The sequence below is a fragment of the Propithecus coquereli genome, unplaced genomic scaffold (genome assembly GCF_000956105.1).
Source record: "Propithecus coquereli isolate 6110/MARCELLA unplaced genomic scaffold, Pcoq_1.0 Scaffold248, whole genome shotgun sequence".
In the NCBI taxonomy this organism is placed as follows: domain Eukaryota; kingdom Metazoa; phylum Chordata; class Mammalia; order Primates; family Indriidae; genus Propithecus; species Propithecus coquereli.
In genome coordinates this window covers 1,136,705-1,157,674 of record NW_012148041.1, presented here as the reverse complement: position 1 = coordinate 1,157,674, position 20,970 = coordinate 1,136,705, and the positions used below count along the sequence as shown (strand labels likewise).

General features: G+C 53.1%; 1 protein-coding gene across 3 annotated transcripts in view; it reads right to left on the bottom strand.

Annotated features, from left to right (window-relative positions):
* SCUBE3 (signal peptide, CUB domain, EGF-like 3) overlaps positions 1-20,706 on the bottom strand; it is a 34,914-nt gene extending 14,208 nt beyond the window's left edge. For 2 of the 3 annotated variants that reach the window (XM_012646589.1, XM_012646590.1), the window contains exons 1-6: positions 19,954-20,706; positions 7,493-7,615; positions 6,406-6,531; positions 3,554-3,688; positions 2,437-2,562; positions 2,121-2,237 (exon numbers count right to left, since the gene is read on the bottom strand). In XM_012646589.1, the coding sequence (XP_012502043.1) occupies positions 2,121-2,237; positions 2,437-2,562; positions 3,554-3,688; positions 6,406-6,531; positions 7,493-7,615; positions 19,954-20,038 (712 nt within the window). In that variant the 5' untranslated portion in view covers positions 20,039-20,706. The remainder of the gene's footprint in view (positions 1-2,120; positions 2,238-2,436; positions 2,563-3,553; positions 3,689-6,405; positions 6,532-7,492; positions 7,616-19,953) is intronic. The other variant, XM_012646591.1, reaches the window with a different exon arrangement.
* Between the last annotated feature and the right edge of the window lie 264 nt (positions 20,707-20,970).

Here is a 20,970-nt window from a genome sequence, read left to right as displayed (position 1 = left end):
TAAAAAAACCGTTTAGATGCTGGGCAGGAGCCACTGTGGCCCGCTGGGCCTTAGAACCCTCCCCACCCCCTCCTCCACCCTATAAGCGCAAACCACTAGCCCCAGATGATGGCCCCTGAGACCCTTACAACAACTTCACTCCTCAGCCTTGTCCTCCCTGGTACACTCAAAGAAGCCAGGCTCCCACCAAGTGACTGAAAAACTGAAAAACAGTCTCATAGAGGGGCACACAATACGACACAGCATGCCCAAGGCAAAGCTGGGGTGCAACCTCAAGTCTTACAAACTGCCGAATCCCAAATTCCAAAGGGTGCTCTCCCTTTCTGCTTAACTGTACTGCCCTCTCATTCTCCCCACTACATCTGAATGTCCTGATAGCTCCAAACGATGACTTTTCCTCCTACTGGGGCTGGCAAGAAAAATGGCAGGGTAATGGCAGGGCAGGGTAAAATAAGTTCTATTAGAGAAGAGGAAGGGGAACTAGGAAAGAACAGCTGTAAACCCCAGAACAGCCTCATTTGCTCTCTACTGCCTCACTTGGCTATGGCCCAGACGACGGAATGGGTCTTGGCTTAGACAAGAGCTCAAGCTCAATAGGGGTGTTTTCAGAAGCGGCCACGTTCGAGAGGGATCAGACCCTCGCATCCATGGGCCCGGAGCTTTGTCCTGATTCATGCATATTTTCTTCGGGGACTCCATGCAATTTCTTTTGGGAGACTCTGGGGATGTGTGAATGTGTCCAGGGGGTGGTAGGATGTTTGGAAAACAAAAGAATTAGACCTATGAGGAGAAAATGAAAGGAACTATTAATAAAACACACCAGCTAGGAGAAGGCAACGTGAAGACCGAAAAATGTTCTAGGGTCTTTGAAGAGTTAATTCAGAGGGAAACACATAGCAGGAGAGATTTTAATTACAGAAGCACTTCAGAACTGTGTGTGCAAGTCTCCGGAGCGGGTGCCTGAGGGACCCCTGCGAGAGCATCATCTGCTCCCCTGCTCTGGTGTCTGCAGTGAAGGCAGCAGGCCTGTGGAGCGGGGTGGGGAGAGTCTGGTTCTTCAGCCGAATGTCATGTCTCTGATATACACGACTTCACACAGAGTGACTGGGTTCACCCCTGCCCATCCCCAGCATGCTGCGGCCCACCAAACGGATGGCCATCCGTAAACACCAACGCCTGCAGAGCAAGCTCGCCCCTGCCAGGCTCAAGACACAGACTCTCCCCCAGCCAGAGTTCTTCCCTTTCATTTTCCACTTCTCCAAGGGACACTTTGTCCCACCATCCTTCTCAGCACTGAAGACCTAAAGACTTAGGGAATTAGGAATTAACTTGAAGGAATTAAGGAATTAAACTCACCTAGGGCACCTAAAGATATATGCGGTAAGGCCTAGGAAGTCAGGAAGAGGGAGCCAGGTATTAAGAGGGCCCCAGACCAGGGCGAGAGAGATGGAAGGCTGGAGCTGACAAGGAAGAGAGGGGGCTGGAGGTGGAGCTGAGAAGGGTACACTGGGATCTGGAGGAGAGAGAAGGAAGCGGGGTCTAGGGTGAGGGGAGTGGAAAGGGGAATTGCAGGAGGAGCGTGAGGAGAGAAAGGATCCAGAGGAAAAAGATACCTGGAGCCAGGAAACTCCATTTGGCAGTTCAGGGATGGTTGTTCCAGGAAAGAGCGCTCTGTCCCATGCTCAGTTCCAGAGTGGGACAGTGAGCCATGACAGCTCCCCTCCTGTCCACACTAGTCAACCGGGCCTCTGGTCAGGCCTCATTGGCTGCGTTGCCCCAGCTCTCCCCCCTCTTCTCGACCACAGCCTTGGTCAGCAAGCACCCTTGCTAATTATTCTGTCGGCAATACCTTGTCCTGGGACAAAGAGGACGGTGAGGATCCTGGGCAGGGCAGCGGAACCAGTGGGTTGGGGAGAGGAAGAGGGTCAGGTGAGCCCTTCAGTCACTCTTAGAGTTGTCCTTCACTAGACCTGGCATTGTCTGGGTCTTTAACTCCCTCGCCAGTCCCTCTGTCCCAGCACCTGGGCCCCATGTGCTCCCCCACTACCCCTGGTTGGTTCCCAAGGGCCTCCGCCCCACCCCCATCAAGGTGGACCGAGTTCTCCCCTGGCCTCACCCACCGATGCATGTCTTCCCGTCGGTATGGAGCACAAACTTGACATGGCAGCCGCACCGGGGACCCTGCTCTGTGTCATCGCATGTGTGCTGGCAGCCACCGTTACCATAGTTGCATGTCACTGTGCACACAGAGGGCAGGGGCCTATCAGCTTGCTTCTCCCCGAGTACCACAGTTCTCCACAACATGGATACTGGCCCTCTTTTCTAGTTGTTTCCCCCATATTCCCTTTTCCTCCCAGCCCTGTCTTCTTGCTGCTGAGGCCCCACACCCCTCCCCTTTGTTTTCCTTTTCCCCCACTGCCATCCCCGTTGTCTCACATTTACAGTCCCGTTGGTTCTTGGTGAGCTCGAAGCCAGGGCGGCATTCACAGGCAATACCCCCCTTGGGTGTCTCCCGGCAAATGTGGGCACAGCCGTGGTTCTTGTTCATGCAATTCATTCCTTCTAAAAGGGAAAAGGAAGGGGGTGAATGCTTTATACCCCTGGATGCCTAGAGGAGGAACTCTAAGGGGAAAGGGGGGCCTAGGAAATCGGGAGAATTCCACTTGGGGTGGTAACACCGGGAGGGCACCGACTCTCCCTGTCACAGGTCTCCTGTCTTGCCCACAGAGCTGGGTGCTATGAGCAGAGCACAGAACAATTCTCAATGATAGGTGCTGATACCCATCCCAGAGAAAACCTGCACGGTCACACTCTCCTTCAAACAACCAAAAAATAGTGTCTAGTAGGTGCCTGGCACTGTGCTAGGGAATGGGTGGATTTAGGAAGGATCCAGAAAAAGATAAGACATGATCTCTTCCCTCAAAGAGCTTAGAGTCAAACTAGGAAGAAGATAAATAACAACCAGATCTATAATGTGAGTGGGAGTAATTGGTATAGACAGTTACTATGCAATTTTATTCAACATTTATTAAGCTCTCACTACATGCAGGGCAGTTTGTTAGGTGCTGGGGATACAAAGATGAATTAGACATAGTCCCTGCCCTCAGAGATGTCACAGTCTAGTCGGGGTCAGGGGTGAGTCACAGAAACAGGTAACATATACCCCACTGTTCCTGCCTGAGCCTCCCAATCCAATCCCAGGTAGAAGGCGTTGATGAGGCCCTTTCGGATAAGCAGCAACTTAGACAAACTCAGCCACCCACAACTCAGCCATTGATATTAGGAATAATATCCACCTCAGGTCTGGACACAGAGGACACCCCATAGTAGCCTCAATCCCATACTGAGCCTGACCCCAAATTAATTCCTGCAGATTTTGCTCTAATACAGTGTGTGTCCATGGGCCCTTAGGTTGTGATTGAGTTGGGGGACAAGAGAAAATGGAGCTAGCAGAGTTGAGAACAGAGGGTAAGACTTAGGGGGTGCTGAGGGACAGCTGGGAAGAGAAGCCTGGGGAGGGCAGGGACAGGGCCCTCCCAGGTCACGGGCTGACCTTCTGGCCGCTGGATGCAGGTGTGCTGGTTGTCGCTGAGGAAGAAGCCTTCCCGGCAGTGGCACTCGTAGCTGCCCATCATGTTGATACAGCTCTGCTGACAGCCGCCATTGCCCTCGGCACACTCATCCACATCTGTGCAGGACGGGTGGGGCCATGGGTGCAGGCCAGGGTCCAGGGCATGCCTGGGACTTTCGCACCAAAGGCCGAGACACTCACCCCCACCTCCCAAGCCCAGCCTTGGGCCAGGCAGTTCTCACCCCATGGTCAGCTACTATTCCACTGGATGTTTCTTTTTTGTTTGTTTTGTTTGTTTTTTTCCCTGAATACATTCTGCACAGATATTGCACTGGATGAGAAGAGCCACCCTGAGGACAGAGCTGGGGAGCTAAGCAAGTAGAGGACAGGGGTACATCTGAACCTGGCTCACCTGGGTGAAGACTTGCCTCCCTTTCCCTCACCTGTGGAAACTGGGTCTGAGGGCAGAGGAAATCAGCAAAGGAGCCAGAGGAAGAGGAACAGGGATGAAGATAAGGATGGAGCTTGCTTAGATTGGTCAGGGAGAGGTTAGTGGGGGTGGCAGCTCATTGTGATTAGCGGCCAGGGAATCCAGAGACCTGGGAAATGGCTCCGTGTGCAGGGAGAGCCATGGCCATGGTGCTGAGCTAGGAGGGGCAGGGTGGGTAAGGGCAGCTGAGCCTCAACTCCTTGTGGGGCAGGGACCATTTCTGTGGACAGGCCATGGCCCCGTCCTTCCTCCCCTTCCCCCCATGCCTGGGCTTGCTGCCATATTTCCTAGCCTTTCTCCTATTTTGGTTTAACAAAACACAGTCTGGCAGCTTGGTGGGGAGGGATCTGGGGAGAGCTGCCAGGCCACGCCCTAGATGGGGGAAGTGGAACAGTAGGCTCTCACCCCAAAATCACCAGCCCCAGGTCCCAGAGCCAAGCTCACCCTGGAGCTCCCACTTCAACGCCTTGACTCCATCTTTGTGCTAGCTACCGCCCTCCCAAGTCCACAGCCCTTCTCAGCTTGCCTTGGTCCGGAGGCATCAGGGAAATTGTTTGCCAAAGGGAGCAGCTAGAATCTGGGCTCCTGAGGGCCTCTTCTGCCCGTCCCTTCCCATCCTCTCTGCCGAGCCCCTGAAACCCTCCCTGCCCCTTCTGACCAAGGGCAGAGGGACCCAGATCCAGCTGGCTCTTGTTGGAGAGATACACCTGTTGGAAGAGCTAAGTAGGTGTACTTTCCTCTGCTTTGTTCCTGTCTCTGCCCATCTCTTGCTATACTCTTGACTTTTCCCCATCCTGATCTTCCTGTGCTCGTCTCATCCTACATTCCATCCTCCTATTTGCTCCCTTCTATTCTAACCTTGTGGCTTTGCTACTCTAGTCAAGCTCTTTCCTCCAATTCTCAGTGGGGAAACTGAGGCCCAGGGCATGGACAACTTTCTCAAGGTTCCCCCATGAACCAAAGGTAGGGTTGAGGCTTTGAACCCTAACCCTAGGGAGACTTTTGCTCCCCTGGCCCTCTCTTGTCCCTCTGCTTGGTTCTCCCCAGAACACTTATAGGGAAACTAGACTTGGTGAGAATCAGGGGCCTAGAAAGGTCAAAGGCTGCCAAAGAACTCAGAAGCTCATGTTATCAGTCCTGCAGGCAACTCACTGTCCTGGTCCAAGTGTCACAGCTTCTCTTCCCAAAGGAGTCCTAAAAAAGTTCCTCAAGGGCGAATGGGCAGATGAGAAATGAGGCCCTTCCCTAGTAGCTAAAGTGGTAGGAGAGGTGGCCAGGGCTGGGGGTAAGGGCCCAGCAGGGGTCAGCGTGTGGAGGCCTGGGCTGGGAGAAGAAACCTGCAGCCTGGTTCACGGAGAGGGATTGGAGGCAGCTCTGCAGTAAGGAGGCTTTCCTTGGCCAGTGGGACCTCAGAGAATTCATCCGCTTGGTGAGGTAGGGGGTTAGGACCAGCCTAGCCTGTTTTCTGGGCATCATTCATCTTGCTTCTCTTCCTTTCCTGGTCCTCTGTGCTTCCAGTGCCCTATTTCTGTTTTCGCACCAGAAGGAGTTTGGGAGAGGACTCGTGGGTTCAAATCTCAAATCCGTTGCTGCCATGGGCTTCAAATTTTTCTACCTGAGGAAGAATCTGACTTGGCCCGAGTCATTTTCCAAAATGACAGAGACCAAAGTTGAGTTCAGTTCCCTAGAGATTCTCCTATCTCTGATCCAGCTCCCGGGACAAAAGAGATCAGGTCAGGTTGAGGTCTCAGAAGTGAGGAGAAGGTGGGACTGGAGGTTGCAGGAAGAGCTGGGAGAAAACTGGCCTGTAACGGTCAGAGGTTCCCTGGGGCACGGAGAAGCATCGTCGTCATCAACAACATCCCTCCCACTTACCGAGCACCTACTATGTGCTAAGGATTGTACAGGGCTCTTTACACATGTTCTCTCATGGTGGTCCACCCAGCAGCCTCCGAGTGGGTTATTACCATCCTCATTTTAGGCATGAGGAAGCTGAGATTCCCAGAGAGTAGCTGGTTTGCCCAAGCCCCAGTCGGTAAGCAGCAGAACCAGGATCTGTCTGCAGCCAAGTCATCTTCTCACCACGCTTCACTCACTGGCTACACCCACTGTTCTCATCTCCCGGCCCTTGCCCTGGGAGCATTTGTAGCAGCTTCTCCTCTGATGTTTTTCACTCAGCAGAAGGATTATTTCATCCTTAGTGGCCAGTCTCAAAGGGGAGGCTGACCTTGTTCTCTTGTAGGAATGGAGCACTTTTCCCTCCTTGCCTGGGACATAGGAGATGCTGAGAAGACCCCTTTCCCCACAAGACGTCCCCCTACCAAATCCGCGCTCCCTTGCTCACCCAGACAGTTGTGTCCATCATGTGCCAGGTGGAATCCGTCGTAGCAGGTGCATCGGTAATTGCCAGGGATGTTGACGCAGTCATGCACACAACCTGCATTATCCTCTCGCTCACACTCATCCACATCTGTGGACAAAGAGAAGCTGTGACCAGGGCCGGAACCCACCTGGGAACCCAGCAAACGCACTGTCCACCCCTGGGCTCAGCCTTGTGGCTGCTTTTTCAAAAAATACAAGCGTGTGTGTGTGTGTGTGTGTGTGTGTGTGTTACAAACCATTTTGTGTTTTGCTATTTTCATCTAAACCTAAATCATAAACATTTTCACATGTCTCCATCCGGTCTTTCTCATCACCGCTGTGCGTGGCTGCAGAATATCATAACTTATTTCTCTATTCTCATAACTCTTTTTCTCTGTTAGGCACTTAGATTTCTTTCGTTTATTTTACTATCATAGATAATCATTAAAGGACAACTTCACCCATATATTATTTTGTTTCTTTGAATTACCTTTGAATAATTCCCCAAGAGTAAAATTCCCGGGTCAAGTGGTATAAATACCTTTTAAGATTCCTGGTAGGTATTACAAAATTACTTTTCAATTTATGATGTGACCAGGAACTAATTAGTGCACCTAGTCCACTGAAGTCTTACCAACACCGAAGTTCATAAATGTAAAATAATATCTCAAGGCTACTTTAATTTGCATTACATTAATTATGAGGGCAAGATGTGCGTGTTTACGGTATGAATTTTCCCCGGGGGCCCACTCTTTGTTTCCATCCTTTGTGGGAGATAGTGTGAGGGTCTAAAGATGGAGGTATCAACGCCAGGGAACCTCAGGCCTTGGTTCCATGATCCCGGTGCTCCCACCCAGCTGGTTCTGGGCTGTGAACTATCACCACCAAGGCCTCCGCTAGCCTGCAGGGAGCCTTTGCGCAAATTAGAAAATGGTGCCCCCTCTAGGAAGATGCAGCTACCCACCCTTGGCCCGTGGGCATTTCCAGTCTTGGTGCGATGCACCGTCTGATGCACAGACGGAGGGCAGTGGCACTGGTTTCCCCTTCTCCAGGCCCCCTCCCAGCCTCACCTTTGCAGTGTTTGCCATCCCCTGTGTAGCCAGACTTGCAGATGCACTTGTATGACCGTGGGGTGTTCTGGCAGATAGCATCGATGTGACAGTTGTCAGTTCCCTCCACACACTCGTCCACATCTGGCAGGGGTAGAGGGGGCCACGTAAGAATCGCTGTCGGTGCCTCTCAAGGGGTACCTTGAAAGTGGGTTCCCAAGGGCGAAATCCCCTCTTCTCTAAAACAGAGGCGGCGACTCCTGCAGAAACAGGTGCTCTCCCACGTCCCTCTGATTTCAGAGTGGATAGACTCTGTAATTCCAGAAATTCAGAAAGAACCTCCGCTCCCCTCAAAAATACTTAATCTATAATGACAGCTATAATGACTCCATCATTCGAAACACTCCTCTTTGATTTAAAAACAAACAAAAAGCCCTTGGACAGAGTAGCACACTTGATTTGAAATAATCGACCTAGTGTGAATTAGTTTACCTTTTTTAGGAGCAGGCTTAGAGGGAGGGGAAGGGAAAAGGCATGGGGACAGTGGCCATTGGTAGTTAAAGGAGGAAGAGAGGGGACTTAGCATGTGAAGTATCCTCATCTGCCTCATGATTCTGCTTGAGACGGGCCTGCTCCCGCTTGCCTACCACTGTGCCAAGAAGCTTTAGAAGAAAGGAGTTCCAGCCCGGGTGATTCTCCTCGGCCCCTGTGCTGCCAACAGTGGGGGCATCAGGAGCTGGCAGGGGTTGGCACCAGCTACCTGAAGCCTGGTGAGTGCAGCCCGTGGGGCTCTGATCCCAAGTGCTACTCTCTCTCCTGGCCCTTGCTCTAACAAGAGGTGCTGCATACAGAGCTACACTAAAGGAAGAGGCCACTCAAGATCCAGCACAAACGAGGATGGTTAAAAAAGGACATAGAAAAGAGTCTTTGGGCAAAAGGTTCTGACTTCTGGGGCAATATTATGGTGCCCATAAAGCTGAACTGAAATAGGGGAAAATGTTTCATTCCATTGAAAATGCTTTATTCAGTGTGTTTGTGACAGGCACGACACTGAGGGCAGTGGAGGCTTGAAGGTAACGCAGCCCAGCCAAAAGGAGAGACAAGAAACACGAAGCGGGCTGTGGCGCATGCCCTGAAGGCATCAGAGATGAAGGGAGGGGTCCCTGTGCAGGCCTGCACGTCAGTGTCGACCCCACGCTGGAGATTCCGGTCAGCTACCCCGGGCTGGGTCCTGGCCATCAGCATTTGTCTAAACTCTCCTGGTTATTCCAATGTGCAGCCCGGGCTGAGAACCTGTGTCGCAGGGAAGATCAGAGGGGGAAGAGATTGCTTATAGCTGTGCACTGGGAAACTCAAGACACTATATTAGTAGCAACCTGCAAGTAAAAGGGATGAGATTTGAGACCAGGACAATCTGACTTCCAAGTGCGATCTATGGGCTATAGAATTGCCTGGGTTTTGTTAAAAAGCAGATTCTCAGGCCTTTTAGCCTTATTGAATCCAAATCCTTAAGGTGCCTGATATACTTTCACTGAATGAATGCTGAGTGGACCAGTAATCTCTCCAATTTATAGATACCCATGAGTTCTAGCTTGAAATAGTTATCTGTTCTCTGCTTTTATACTTCAAGAAGAACTTAGGGGCAGGTCTGAAGCTTTCTGGGGCTAAAAGGGAACTCAAATCTGAAAGAGTGTCCCCAGACATGCTGCCTCAGGTCTCACAGGCTTCCATTCAGCTCTGCACTGTACACGCTTTGACTCTTCCGGTCCTCTGCAGCCAGCCACCAGCCCAGTGATCCCGCGTGCCGGGAGCCTTTGTCCTCACTTACTCTCCACCTCGCTCAGGCTCTGTGGTCGTGGTGTCCCCCAGCTGGCCCATTTGGGAAGTCATCCCAAAGTGAGAGAACAAAGAGAGGGCATGTAAGACTAGTTCATAGGTGTGAGCAAGGGGGACCTCGTAGATGGCAAGAGGCTGCATGGAGAATCAGTTTGTCCAGTTGGTGAAGAGAAAACGGTACGAAGAAATGTCCTATAATAGAAAAATCATAAGCACTGGAACCAGACAGTCCCGGATTCAAATCCAGCTCTACCACTCTCTGGGGAGGCTTTTCTTTTTCTCTATCTCCTCCCCTTTAAAATGGGGCTCATAATACCTCCTCATGAGAGGCTGTGAGCAGTTAATGAGATCATTTGTGTAAAGTGCCTAATAAAATATCTAGTAAAGAGAAGGTTCCCAGTACAGGAAGCTTGAGATGGTAAGTATGAAATCACTGGTCAGGCAACAGATGCCGTAGGACGGTGTGTCCAATACAGTAGCCACTCACCACCGTATTTACATTTCAATTAATTTAAAATTCACTTCCTCAGTTGCGCTAGCCGCGGGCCAAGTGCTCAATGGCCACGTGTGTCTAGTGGCTACCATAGTGGAAAGCACAGATATGGAACATTTCCGACATCAGTGAAAGTTCTACTGGACAGCGCTGCTCTACGAGTTCTGAGTAAGGGATACTCCCTGGCCTGGCAACACGGGGACTCATCTGGAAGACCCTTTTCTGGGGCCATCTCGGAGGTATGTGCCAGTCTCAGAATCAGCTGGTGCTTCACTAGGCCCTGCATCAGGCAGTGTGGGTGCCCAGTTCTTTCCTTTGCCTCCCATTCAGTGCTCGCCAGTACCAGAGCGGACCCCTATGCTGATCAGAGCAAACCCAGGCCTCCTGGCAGAGCCTGTAGACTCCTGCAGCTGGGCTTTCCCCACCGTCTCACCCCTGCCCTCGTCTCCCGGCTCTCCATGCTATCCCTCTCCAGCAAAGTCTCTGCTCTGGAAGACTTTACCTTGCCCTCTTCCCTCTACCAGACCTAACCATTCTACTTTCCACACATTTGCTCACATCTCACTCTTCACACTGCAGATGCATTCCTCTCTTTTCTCCTCCAGCCACACTATGCTCAGCTTTCCAAATCTGGCTCAAAACTGTCTTCCCAACATCTCGTCCTGGTGGGCCTTCTTCCTGGTCTGAGGGGACTTAGTTTGCCTCAGTTCATTTTTAGCTATTGCTAAGTTGCTCTGCTAATAATTCGAGACCATCTCGTGTAGTATGTTAAGCTTTCCTCACTTGCTGAGGAAGGGACCGTTTGGTATCTGGCTGGAATCTTTCAAAGCAGAACAGGCCTAAGGCAGAGCTATGAAAGGGGGCCCCCAAATTATATCCAGCGTCTCCTCCTTCTGCCAGTTAAATTCTTCCAGAGCTCCCTCTCACCACACGTGCCAGAATGTGTCCTTGCAGGGATCCCTTGCACACTCATGGTCACAGTCTCAGCTTGCTCTCTAGGGTGCAGCTGTTCACTAGCTGGCAAACTAGTGGATGCTATTGAGAGTGGATTGGTTTATTTATATTTATTTATTTATTTTTTGAGACAGAGTGTCACTCTGATTCCCTGGCTAGAGTGCAGTGGTGTCATCTTAGCTCACTGCAACCTCAAACTTTCTAGGCTCAAGCCATCCTCCTGCCTTAGTCTCCCATGTAGCTGGGACTACAGGTGCACACCATGATGCTTGGCTAAGTTTTTCTATTTTTAGTAGAGACAGGGTCTCGCTCTTGCTCAGGCTGACCTCAAGCGATCCTCCCGCCTTGGCTTTCCAGAGTGCTAGGATTACAGGTATGAGCCACTGCGCACGGCCTGGGGGTGGATTGGTTTAGATCAGTGGTTCTCAACCCTGGCTGCACACTGGAATTCCCTGTGGACCTTTTAAAAAATGTGAATGTTCAGGCAACACTTAGACCAGCTGAATCAGGATCTGCAGGGTGAGGCTGGGGCTGCTGTCTGTCTCCCTTTCGCAACTCAGGTTATGCACATAAAGTTATGTGCCCAAGCTGGGAAGAGACATGACAGAGTAGTTAAGACAGGAGTTCTGGAGTGACACTGTGTCAGTTCCAATGCCAGTTCTACCTGTGTCTGTGTGGTCCTGGCCAGCCTCTAAACTTACCTGTTTCTTCCTCCATAAATGGGAATAATACTAATCATAGCACCTCCCCATAGGGCTGCCATGAGCATCAATGAGTTAATACCAAGTACTTAGCACCCCAAAGCAGGCATACAGCAAATGTCCAACAAAGGTTTGCTACTATTATTCCTCCTCTCCAACTTTGTCCCTGTATCCTTTTGGAACTCCCTTCCCCCTCCATCTTATCAAAGCCCCGTTTCAGGCCTGGTGTAGGGAGATGCAGCACCCGGGGGCCATGTGATGCTGTGGAGGGTTTTGGGGAGACACATCCCTGATGGTGCCCATTCCACTGCCTACTCCACTTGTGCCGGGAACTGCCAAAGAGGGGAGTGGCGAAGGGGAACCCAGAAGCTCCACAATTCTTTGTGAAGGCTGCGGAGAACCCACCTTCACCCCAGGCACTGGGTTGGAACAAAAGTTGAACTAGGGGAGAGTGGTAGCTGCAGAGATACCACAGCTGCCGAGACCGCCCTGCCTCCTCTCTCCTGGCACGAAGGCACAGGTCTGTAACTGCAGCAGCTTCTCCCAGCACCCTCTGACATTTCTTCTGAATTGGCTTCGGTGCCTAACATGGCGCTCCATAAGCTCTGCTAAACGGAGGCAGGAAGGGTGGGATGGGGTGGGGATGTGAGAGTCAGAGGGCAGACCGGAAAGGGTAGATTATTATAACATAGGCAGTTATGTTCCCTTCTGGGGATGGGCAAGTGTACCCCAAAAGGGAAGCAGCAGGACCCCCAAGGAAACACTTCATATACTTCACAAGTTTGCCCAGGCCCAGCACAGGAATAACAAACAGAAATGGGCAGGGATGCAGGCCACGGACAAGCAGACACCTTTAGGTAGAGTCAACCTCATTTTTCTATTACTACAGTAGTTACCTTACCACTGACAGGGGTGGGGGTAGTTGTGGGCAGATTTGGGGGACCCAGTAAGAAAGTCAGAAGCAGCCTGTCTGGTACCCACGTGGCTGTGACATCCTTCTTGGCCCAGCCAGGCTATCCTGGGATGTGTGGTGTGTGTACCTCACTCCTCTGTTTTCCTCTCCTTAAATATCTTCAAATCTTACCCATCACTGAGGACCCAGTTCAGGTGCCACTGCTGTGACCGCTTCAGCCTTCTCTGATCTACTCTTTCTCTTAACTCCTAAAGCTTTTACTGTCAGGTTCTCTGGTCACCTAACCAACCACAGGCTTGTGATGCTTCTTATATGCTACCATGTACCATTATTTAACTTTTACTTCATGAATATTATCTTCCTACTGAAGCTGTAAGCTCCTTGAGATCATGGCTTCTGAGTGTTTGAAACCCATGTAGCAGTAGAGTTGAGCATATTCATTTACTTGTTCAACAAGCAGATTTTGAGCACTGTGCTAGGTGCTAGGGATTCAGCAGTGAACAAGACAGACTGATTATGCACTGGAGGCCCTTAAGAAATATTTGTTAAACAGATGGGTTGGTGATGAGTAGGTGAGGTCCACATCTGCAGTATCCCCTCTGCTCTGTGTTATCTCAGAGAAAAAGCTAGATTCTTTACTCTCCTGTGACCCCACAACTGTTCTGGGTAGAGGGAAGTCCCAGGAAGGTTAGTCTTAAGAGGAGGGAGACAGGAAACTCAAACAAGGGAAGCACCCACTTAAAGGCATCCATTCGATGAGTGCTGGGGCCGGAAGACTGGGATCAAGGAGTTGTAGGATCTCGTCTTCAGGTGTCTCCAGAGCATCCCCTTCAGACAGTGCTAACACTGTGAGCACTGTGAGTGAGGACGGGCACCTGAGACCAACACTCCTCTGCTGCTCGGTCGGTTCCCTCATTTTTACCTCCATGTTGCCACCCACATCTAAGTAACATCCAAAATAGAACCGGCCCAGGCTTTGGCCATGACATCCTGACCTGCGGCATGTGCACGTGTACCCACGTATGTGCACGTCTGCTCTAACTCTAGAGCAAAGCGGCAACTAGGGAAACCAGCAGAGCCTGGCGTCCCAGTTCTGGCGTCCCAGGTTGTCTTCCCAGTTTGGGACTGGCTGAGGCTCTGTGACCTCAGCTGGAGCCTGGGCCCATCCTCAACCCAGACAACACTTCAGCAGAGGTGATGGAGGCCTAGGGAGAGTCCAGGAAACCACACAAATGACCAGCTCTTGACCCCAAGGAGGAGACAGAGCATTATCTTCTTTTTTTAAAAAAGTACCCTTTCCTCTCACACAAGCTTAGCCTACTCAACTGAACAGCCAGGAAAAGCTGCTGGTGCTTGGTGATTTAGAGGGTGAGGGGCTGAACCTGAGACCCTTATCACCTGTCAGGCCCTGATGGGTTTCCCTTTGATGTCCTGCCTTACCCCTAATCTAGCTCCTTGCTCATTTGAATGTACCTCTAAAAGGACAAGAACTTCCCCTCTTTCAGCGTGGACAAAACCAACAAAGCTGAGCCAAAGGCTTTCAGAGGGTGAGTAGGGAAAGGGCAGTGAGGTGGGGGCAGGGCAGAACCTGGAGAGTGAGGGCAGGGAGGTGGGCAGTGGGCAAAGGTACGTTCTGGTTTCATGATTATTAGTCTTATCTCTCCAAGTTCACTGAAAAAATAACAAACAACAATGATGTCAGATTTGTATAATTCCACTAAGTATACAAAGTTTTTTCACGCAGGTTGTTTCATTTGGTCTTCAAATGGTCCTGTCTCATTAAACAGATGAAACTGAAGCCCGGAGAGGGGCTCTCAGGAAAGAGCAGATAGCTAGTGTAGAGCCAGGACCCAGGTCTTCTGACTCCCAGTCCAGTGCTCTCTCTCGATACCCACTGTCTTCTCTTCTTCTCTCAGCACTCGCCAGAGGGATCCAGGCCTTTGTCACTGTGGTGCCTCCCCGAACCCCAGCTTAGCACTTAGGTCAGCATGAAGCAAGCACGCAATACATAACCATGGAGGGGAATGCAAGTGAAATTTGGACGATCCTGGCCGGAAATCAGAAGTAGGCAGGCAGATGTTCTGAGGCCCTGCCTCAGAGCAGGACTCAGAGGAGAGCAGGACTGAGCAGTGGGCAGGAGGTGCAGACACAGCTGCAACAAGGAAGGGGTTGCCGGTGCGGCAGCGGGCAGGTGTCGCCTGCCCTTGGATTCACTATGTCGGGGCCAAGCAGCTGGTTAGAAACAAAAACAAACACCAGGGATACAGGTTCCTGCTGTTAACAGCTTCAAACCGCCAGAGGAAAACTCCAAATAAATATAATTAGAAACTTGTAAAAACGTCCTCTCTGTAAATCTGCTCCCCAGGGTCTACCCTCCAAGTGCCCTCCGTTCTCCCAGCACCCCCCACCCCCGCCATGCCCACATATCCTGACACTCCGCTCTCACCCAGGGACTCCTTAGATCTGTTTCCTTATCCTGGATCTTCCCTCCAGCCCAGCGGCTCCTGCCCAGGTCTTTCCTCAGCTTGTCACTGTCAGTGACCAGAGCTGGAGAACCTCCAGCGTGGGGCTCTGAAATCCAAACCCCACAGCCCTCTAGGGCTATGGTTATAGCCACAGGAAGAGCCATAGCTAAGAGTGAGGGCCACAGCACCCTATTTAGGGGGTCATCATCCCGCCCATGTGGCTAAATCACAGCGCTCGATCGCAATTGCAAAGCAGGTGTCTGGGCTGGGGCAGAATACCAAGAGCTAGTCTTGAAGCTGGAAGTGTACGGAGTGGGACCAAGGACGGGGGCCCTGGGGCCCAGCTCCAGGAATATTCAGTTTCCACAACATGGACATTTCACTCCACTTCCCAACTGTGTTGAATACACACACACAGAAACATACACGTATTCTTCAGGGACTGTTTCCAGGGGTAAATACCCATTTAAGGACACAGAACTATCAGGTACTTGGGGCTCTAGGACATGGGGTGGGGGAAGAAAGGAAGAGCAGCCAAGTGACCCGGACTCGGGCAGGCAGCAGCGGAGGGGCCAGGGAGGAGAGGCTTGCGATTTAGGTGCGTAACCTGGGAAGGCCCGGCTGCAGGACTGAAGCCCGCTGCCCGTCTTCTGCCGTTAGCAGGAAGGACTCGGATGAGATGTGCAGAATCTCAGGGCTGCAAGGGACCCTACTGATATTTTATAAGTGAGGAGGAGAATTTCAGTGATTTCCTCAGAGGCCTGAATCCTTAGGCTCTGCATTTGTCTAAACCCACCGGCGCCATAGTCCCCACCACTCAGTGAGGCTAGCAGTGTGTGGGCATGGGGGGCAGTCTGGTGACAGAGGGGCCAGCGGGTGAGGGGGGTCTCTATCCCCTCTTAGCCCAGGTGACTAGCTCCTCTACCCACCAAGCATCCCTGAGTTGGCTGTTGTTTCACTTCTCCCCACAAGGCCCAGCAGTCCTATTTCCAGACTCCTGTCTCCTAACTGAGCCTGAAGAAGCTGTCCCCAGGTCTGGGCCTCTTGCGGGCACTGCCAACCTCAGAGCAGCTCCGCAGTTTCCAGCCCGGACAGGGACTCTTTCTTATAAGTGGTCATGTGCTAAGGGTATGGGACGTCAAGGGAGGCCCACACCCTGACATGCAGGGACCAGAGCCGGGGGCAGGGACTGGGGGTGTTCAGGCAGCGAGCTCTTCCACCTCCATCTTCTCGGGAGGGTCTGAAACCATCCTTTCCCTTCCCCCAGCCTCAGTTCAAGGCACTGGACCACGCCATTCGATTTCTTTACTTCTCCAACTAAAACAAAACACACATTGCCCCACTTCCTTTTTCCTCTCACCAGAGCACTGCACGTGCACACTCACGCACACGCACACACGCACACACACACACACACACACCGTGAGTCACGCACACGCATGCTCACACACTCCGGTGGATGCACACCTCGCATTCCCAAACTCACACCCAGGACTGGCTCCTTTTACAGCAGGTCCCAGCTGCTCACATCCCAAACCGGTTCTCACGCTCTCAGATTCCTGGAGGTTTCAGAAAACAATCTCATTTGAGGGTTGCTGATGACTTTCTTCTTTCACTGCCTGCAGTAACTCTGGCCTCAGTCTTCTAGTCCTCTCTCTCTTATTCCACTCTGCAGACTCAAGGAGATGGGAAGTAAGGGGTGGAAAACAGGGAAAAGCTTCTGTGCTTGCTCCCCCTGCCCCAGGCACAACCCTCCCAACGTGTCATGGAGTCACAGAGAGAAGAGAGGTCAAAGGGATTCCCGAGGAATTTCTAGGCAGTCCACCCCCTTCTCCACCCTTCTGGAAAAATGGGGGGTGGGCTTAGAGGGAAGTGACTGAAGATCAGGCTCCAAGAGTGGGGACTCTGCCTCGCTCCAGTGTGGCCTGGATGGGGCACAGGCAGTAGCCAGCTGCCCATGGGGACACCCTCACCCGCTGACACGGTGGTTTTCATTTCATATTTTGGAGGGAGGGGCTAGGAGGAACAGTCCCCTCACTGTAAGCGTTGGCCACAGGAGCCGAGGGAAGCGGGAGGAGAGGAAACAGCCACATTAAAGAGGAAGAGAGGGGTGGGGGAAAAAGAGAGAGAGACACATACACCCAGACAGAGACCTGGAGAGACACCGAGACAGAGAGACACTGTTTGCTGCCACATGAATGCTCTCAGCCCCTGGGATGGTGTTACTTGGAAAGTCTAAATATACGACTTTATCAAAACTCTATCCCTAATGAGGAGAGAAAACTACCAGGTAAGCTGAACGGCCAGGCTGCTGGCTGTCTGGGAGCCAGCCCTGGGGACAAGTCTCCCTGGAGGCCAGGAGACCTTTTCATTCAGCTGTAACCTGAGCCCTATGCGAGGATTAGGTCTTTTTAACCACTGCTGCCTCCCCAACCCCAACCTCCCTCCCCAAAAAAGCAAAGCAAATTAATGCTTCTAAGTTAACAATTATCTTGGTTATCCAGTCTGTCTACTTTAAAATACACAGACGGGCACTTGAAAAACACTCAAAACCATGTACCCTCACGCGCCCTCCCTCCCAGTCACACAGACGTACCCACCCACTCACCCACACACAGCCTCGCAGACGCGGAAACACCAGCATTCCCGCTTAGCTACTCAGTCGCAGTAGACACAGACACCAGCTGTGTCGCCTGTGGGTGATCGTGGTGAACCTCTCTCTCTCTCTCTCTCTCACTCACACACACACACACACACCCCCACACACTCACCTTTATATTTAGGGCTCATTCCTCCTCCACCCGCCATGGGAATCTCTGGTGAAAAAGGACAGAGACCCAGATTTCCCCACAGGTATAGTAACTCCTTGCAAGATACTTGACAAAAGTATTTGTGTTTTAAAGACCTGCTAATGCTTCATTTGAAGGCATGTGGCATTAAAGTTGCACTTTCTAGCACTGGTGATCATCAGGAGACATGTTTGGCGGCCAGGGAGGCCTTCCCATGCCCACAGCACTCTGCCCACGGGTCAGGCTGTAAGGCTGCCCTGCCTGGTCGCTGCTTGTCCTTCCTGCAGCATCTCCCTGCAGGTTTGAGTCCGGAGGCAGCCCTTTAACCCAGCGAACCTGTCGTTGGGCAACCTCCAGCCAGGCTTTCTAGATTTCCTGAATAGCAGGGTCAATGAGAGGCTTCCACTCTATGCCAGGCTAGACTCAGGGATCAGAAGGAAGGAAGGAAGATGCAGAGCTAACGGCAGCCCAGGCAGAGCAAGTGTGGCCTGTGAATTAGACAAAACTACTCGTCTGTACGTTCCTTGAGGGCAGGGGCCTCCACTCTGGCAGCATGTCTCCCAGCACCCAGCAGGCGTCTAATAAAAGAGGGAGCCCTGGAGTACCTTGGAGGGATTCTGACTCCTGTCCCTGAACCATGGGCTGATGGCACCTGTCCCTTAGAGGAGTCTCCATCTGCCCCTGAAGCCCCCTGGAATGCACTGGTTTTTCTTCCGCCCCCAGCCTCCCAGCCTTACTAGGCCACTGCCGACACTGGCTCCAACTTGAAAGAGGCCCTTATCTTGTCTCTAGATTACTTCATGAAATCTGTTCCTTCCTTCAGACTAAACTCCCTAGCTAATTCCATGTTATGAGTAAGTCAGCAAGCACTACAAAAGCCAGCTTTGTTTATGAAAACACAAGCAAATCCACAGTGAGGAGAGGGGCTGCTAGCAGGCTGGGGGTGGCGGTGGTGGTGGGCTGTCTGGAACCAGGAGACGGGAGAAGAGGCAGTTTGGGGTGGGGAGGGTTTGGGGGTGGGGTCTGGTATTTGACAGCTGAGGGTCTCTAGTGTTTCGGTTCTGCTAAAGGACAGGCTGGAGGGGAAGAGGTTAGCTGTAGGGGCAGTGTTTGGGAGGGGAGGGAAGCATTGACATAGCACCTTCCTTTTAACAGAACGGCAGCCCATCTCGTACACAGAGCAGCTTAAGAGCCAAGCGCTCAGGCTCCGGGACACAGTGACCTGACTGCCACACACTTAGGCTTCCCCAACTCCCAAGTTCAACTTTCCTTCTGGCCCAGCCACCTTCTCACCCCAGCTGGCTTCAGGAGCCTCTGGGATAAGAGGCAAGATCATATTCTCCCGGACAAAACCTTGCCAGGAGGAGTTTTCTTTTTGTTCGTATAAATCTCTCGTCAGTGAGGACACGATGGGGGAGGGGTACAGCAAGAGGTCAAGGGGGAGGGGAGGCTAGCCCAAGAGACGGTGGCGCACCAGCCCGGTTTCTGCCCGCACAGCCTTGGGACCGGCCAGGCGATGAGCTGGGGGTCAGGGACCGGGGCGGGAGGCCTCCTTGTCTCTAATTCCTAGAGAGATCTGTCAGACTCCCCAGCCTGGAATTCTACTTTGTTATTTTAATGCAATTCTGACCTGGATTTAAATGGAATTGGAAACCCGAGGCCTTAATAAATAAATATTATGATAAGAAATGAAAGCCGTGCAAGACGAAAGAGATTTTCCCCCAAAGAGGCAGAAACGCAACATTTTTGCCAGGAGCCAGTCACAAAAATTTTCTTCTCTCCTTCAGCCCCCTACCATCCGTGAGGGATGAGTTGGTTTTCCCACAGAAGATCCTATTTTTCTTTAGCAGTTTTCCACTGATAAGACAGCAACTTGGAAATTTCTGTCTGACTTTGCATGCGGGTTGGGGATGAGAGGGAGAAATTTATGGCATGGCTGAAAAGTTTTCATTCCCTCAGTCTCTCCAGGCCACAAGTGAAGTTTCTGGCACTGTCTGAGAGAAGAGAAGATTCTCTCCCAGGTTTTGGAGGACACAAGTCTTCCGAAGATGCTGGCAGCGGGGTGGGATGGACGAAGTCGCGCAGAATTCTGAGGTGCGTGGTCACTCCTGCCCACCGCCCCCAGGACTTCTCACCCATCCCCGCCGCCCCGGCTGCTCCAGCTTTTCTCTCGGGGCGCAGCGCCCAGCGGTCGGGCCCCCAGGCGCGGAGTCCGGGCGCTCGGGGCCGGTCCTGACAGCAGCACGCTTCCCTGCCCCTCGGAAATCGCGCCCGGGCCCTCGGGCCCCGCCGCCTGGGCAGCCCCGCGGCCGCGCGCCCCGCCGTCCTTACCTTGCGCGGCTTTGCTGTGCTGGGCGGCGCGGGCGTGGACCAGCAGGACGAGCAGGCAGAGCCCGGGCACGCGTCCCGAGCCCATGGCCGGAGCTCCGGGCGGCCGGGCAGCCAGGGCCGGTCTCGCAGCCTGGGGAGGGCGGAAGCCGGCCGGGTCCCCGCGCGCGGGAGGGGGAGGGGAGGGGCGCCCCGCCGGGGCCGGGCGGGGGGCTGCAGGCTCGGGGCACAGAGCGTGGCGCCCGGGGCGGGAGGCGCCCGACGCTGCCGGCTCCTGCCGGCCGGACGTCGGGGAAAGCGCGGCGGAGAGCGAGGCGAGGCGAGGGGCGCCCGGCGCGACTGACGGAGGGGAGCCCCCGCCCTCTCCGAGTCGGGCTCCGCCAGCGGCGGCGGCGGGGCTGCTCCGTGTAATCCCACCCAATTCCCAGCGTCGCCCGGAGAGCTGCAGCCGGAGAGCGCGCCGAGCGCGAGCGAGAGACCTGAGAAAGGGGAGGGGCAAGGCAGCGCCAGAAACACGCCCTTTCTGCCTCTTTCTTCCTCTCTCGCTCTTTCTCCGTCTCTCGGGCTCCGTCTCTTTTTCTTCGCCTTTCTCCTCCTCCTCCTCTTTCTCCTCCTCTCCTCGCTCCTGTTCGTTTCTTCCTCCTCCCCCTCCTCCTCCTCCACCACCTCCTTTTCCGTGCCCTTTTTTCTTTCAAATGGGGCCCCGGCGCGGCGGCCGCTCCCCCTGCGCGCCCGGGCGCGGCGGCCCCCTCCCCAGGCTGCCGGGCCGCTGCCTGCAGGAATTTACAATCCGGCGCTGGGGGAGCGGGCCCGGTCTCCATGGAGACGGCTTCCCCGGGAGCAGGGAGGTCAGGCGCAGACCGCGCACAATCAATGGATCAATGCAAGCCCCGCTCGGCTCCAGACCAAACAGCACCGGGCTCCGGCTCGTCCTCTGTCCCCGCGGGAAGAGTGGGGGAGCGAGGGTGCGCCCCGCGCTCGCACGCGACGAAGGCGGTGTGGCGCAGGTTTGCACGCACA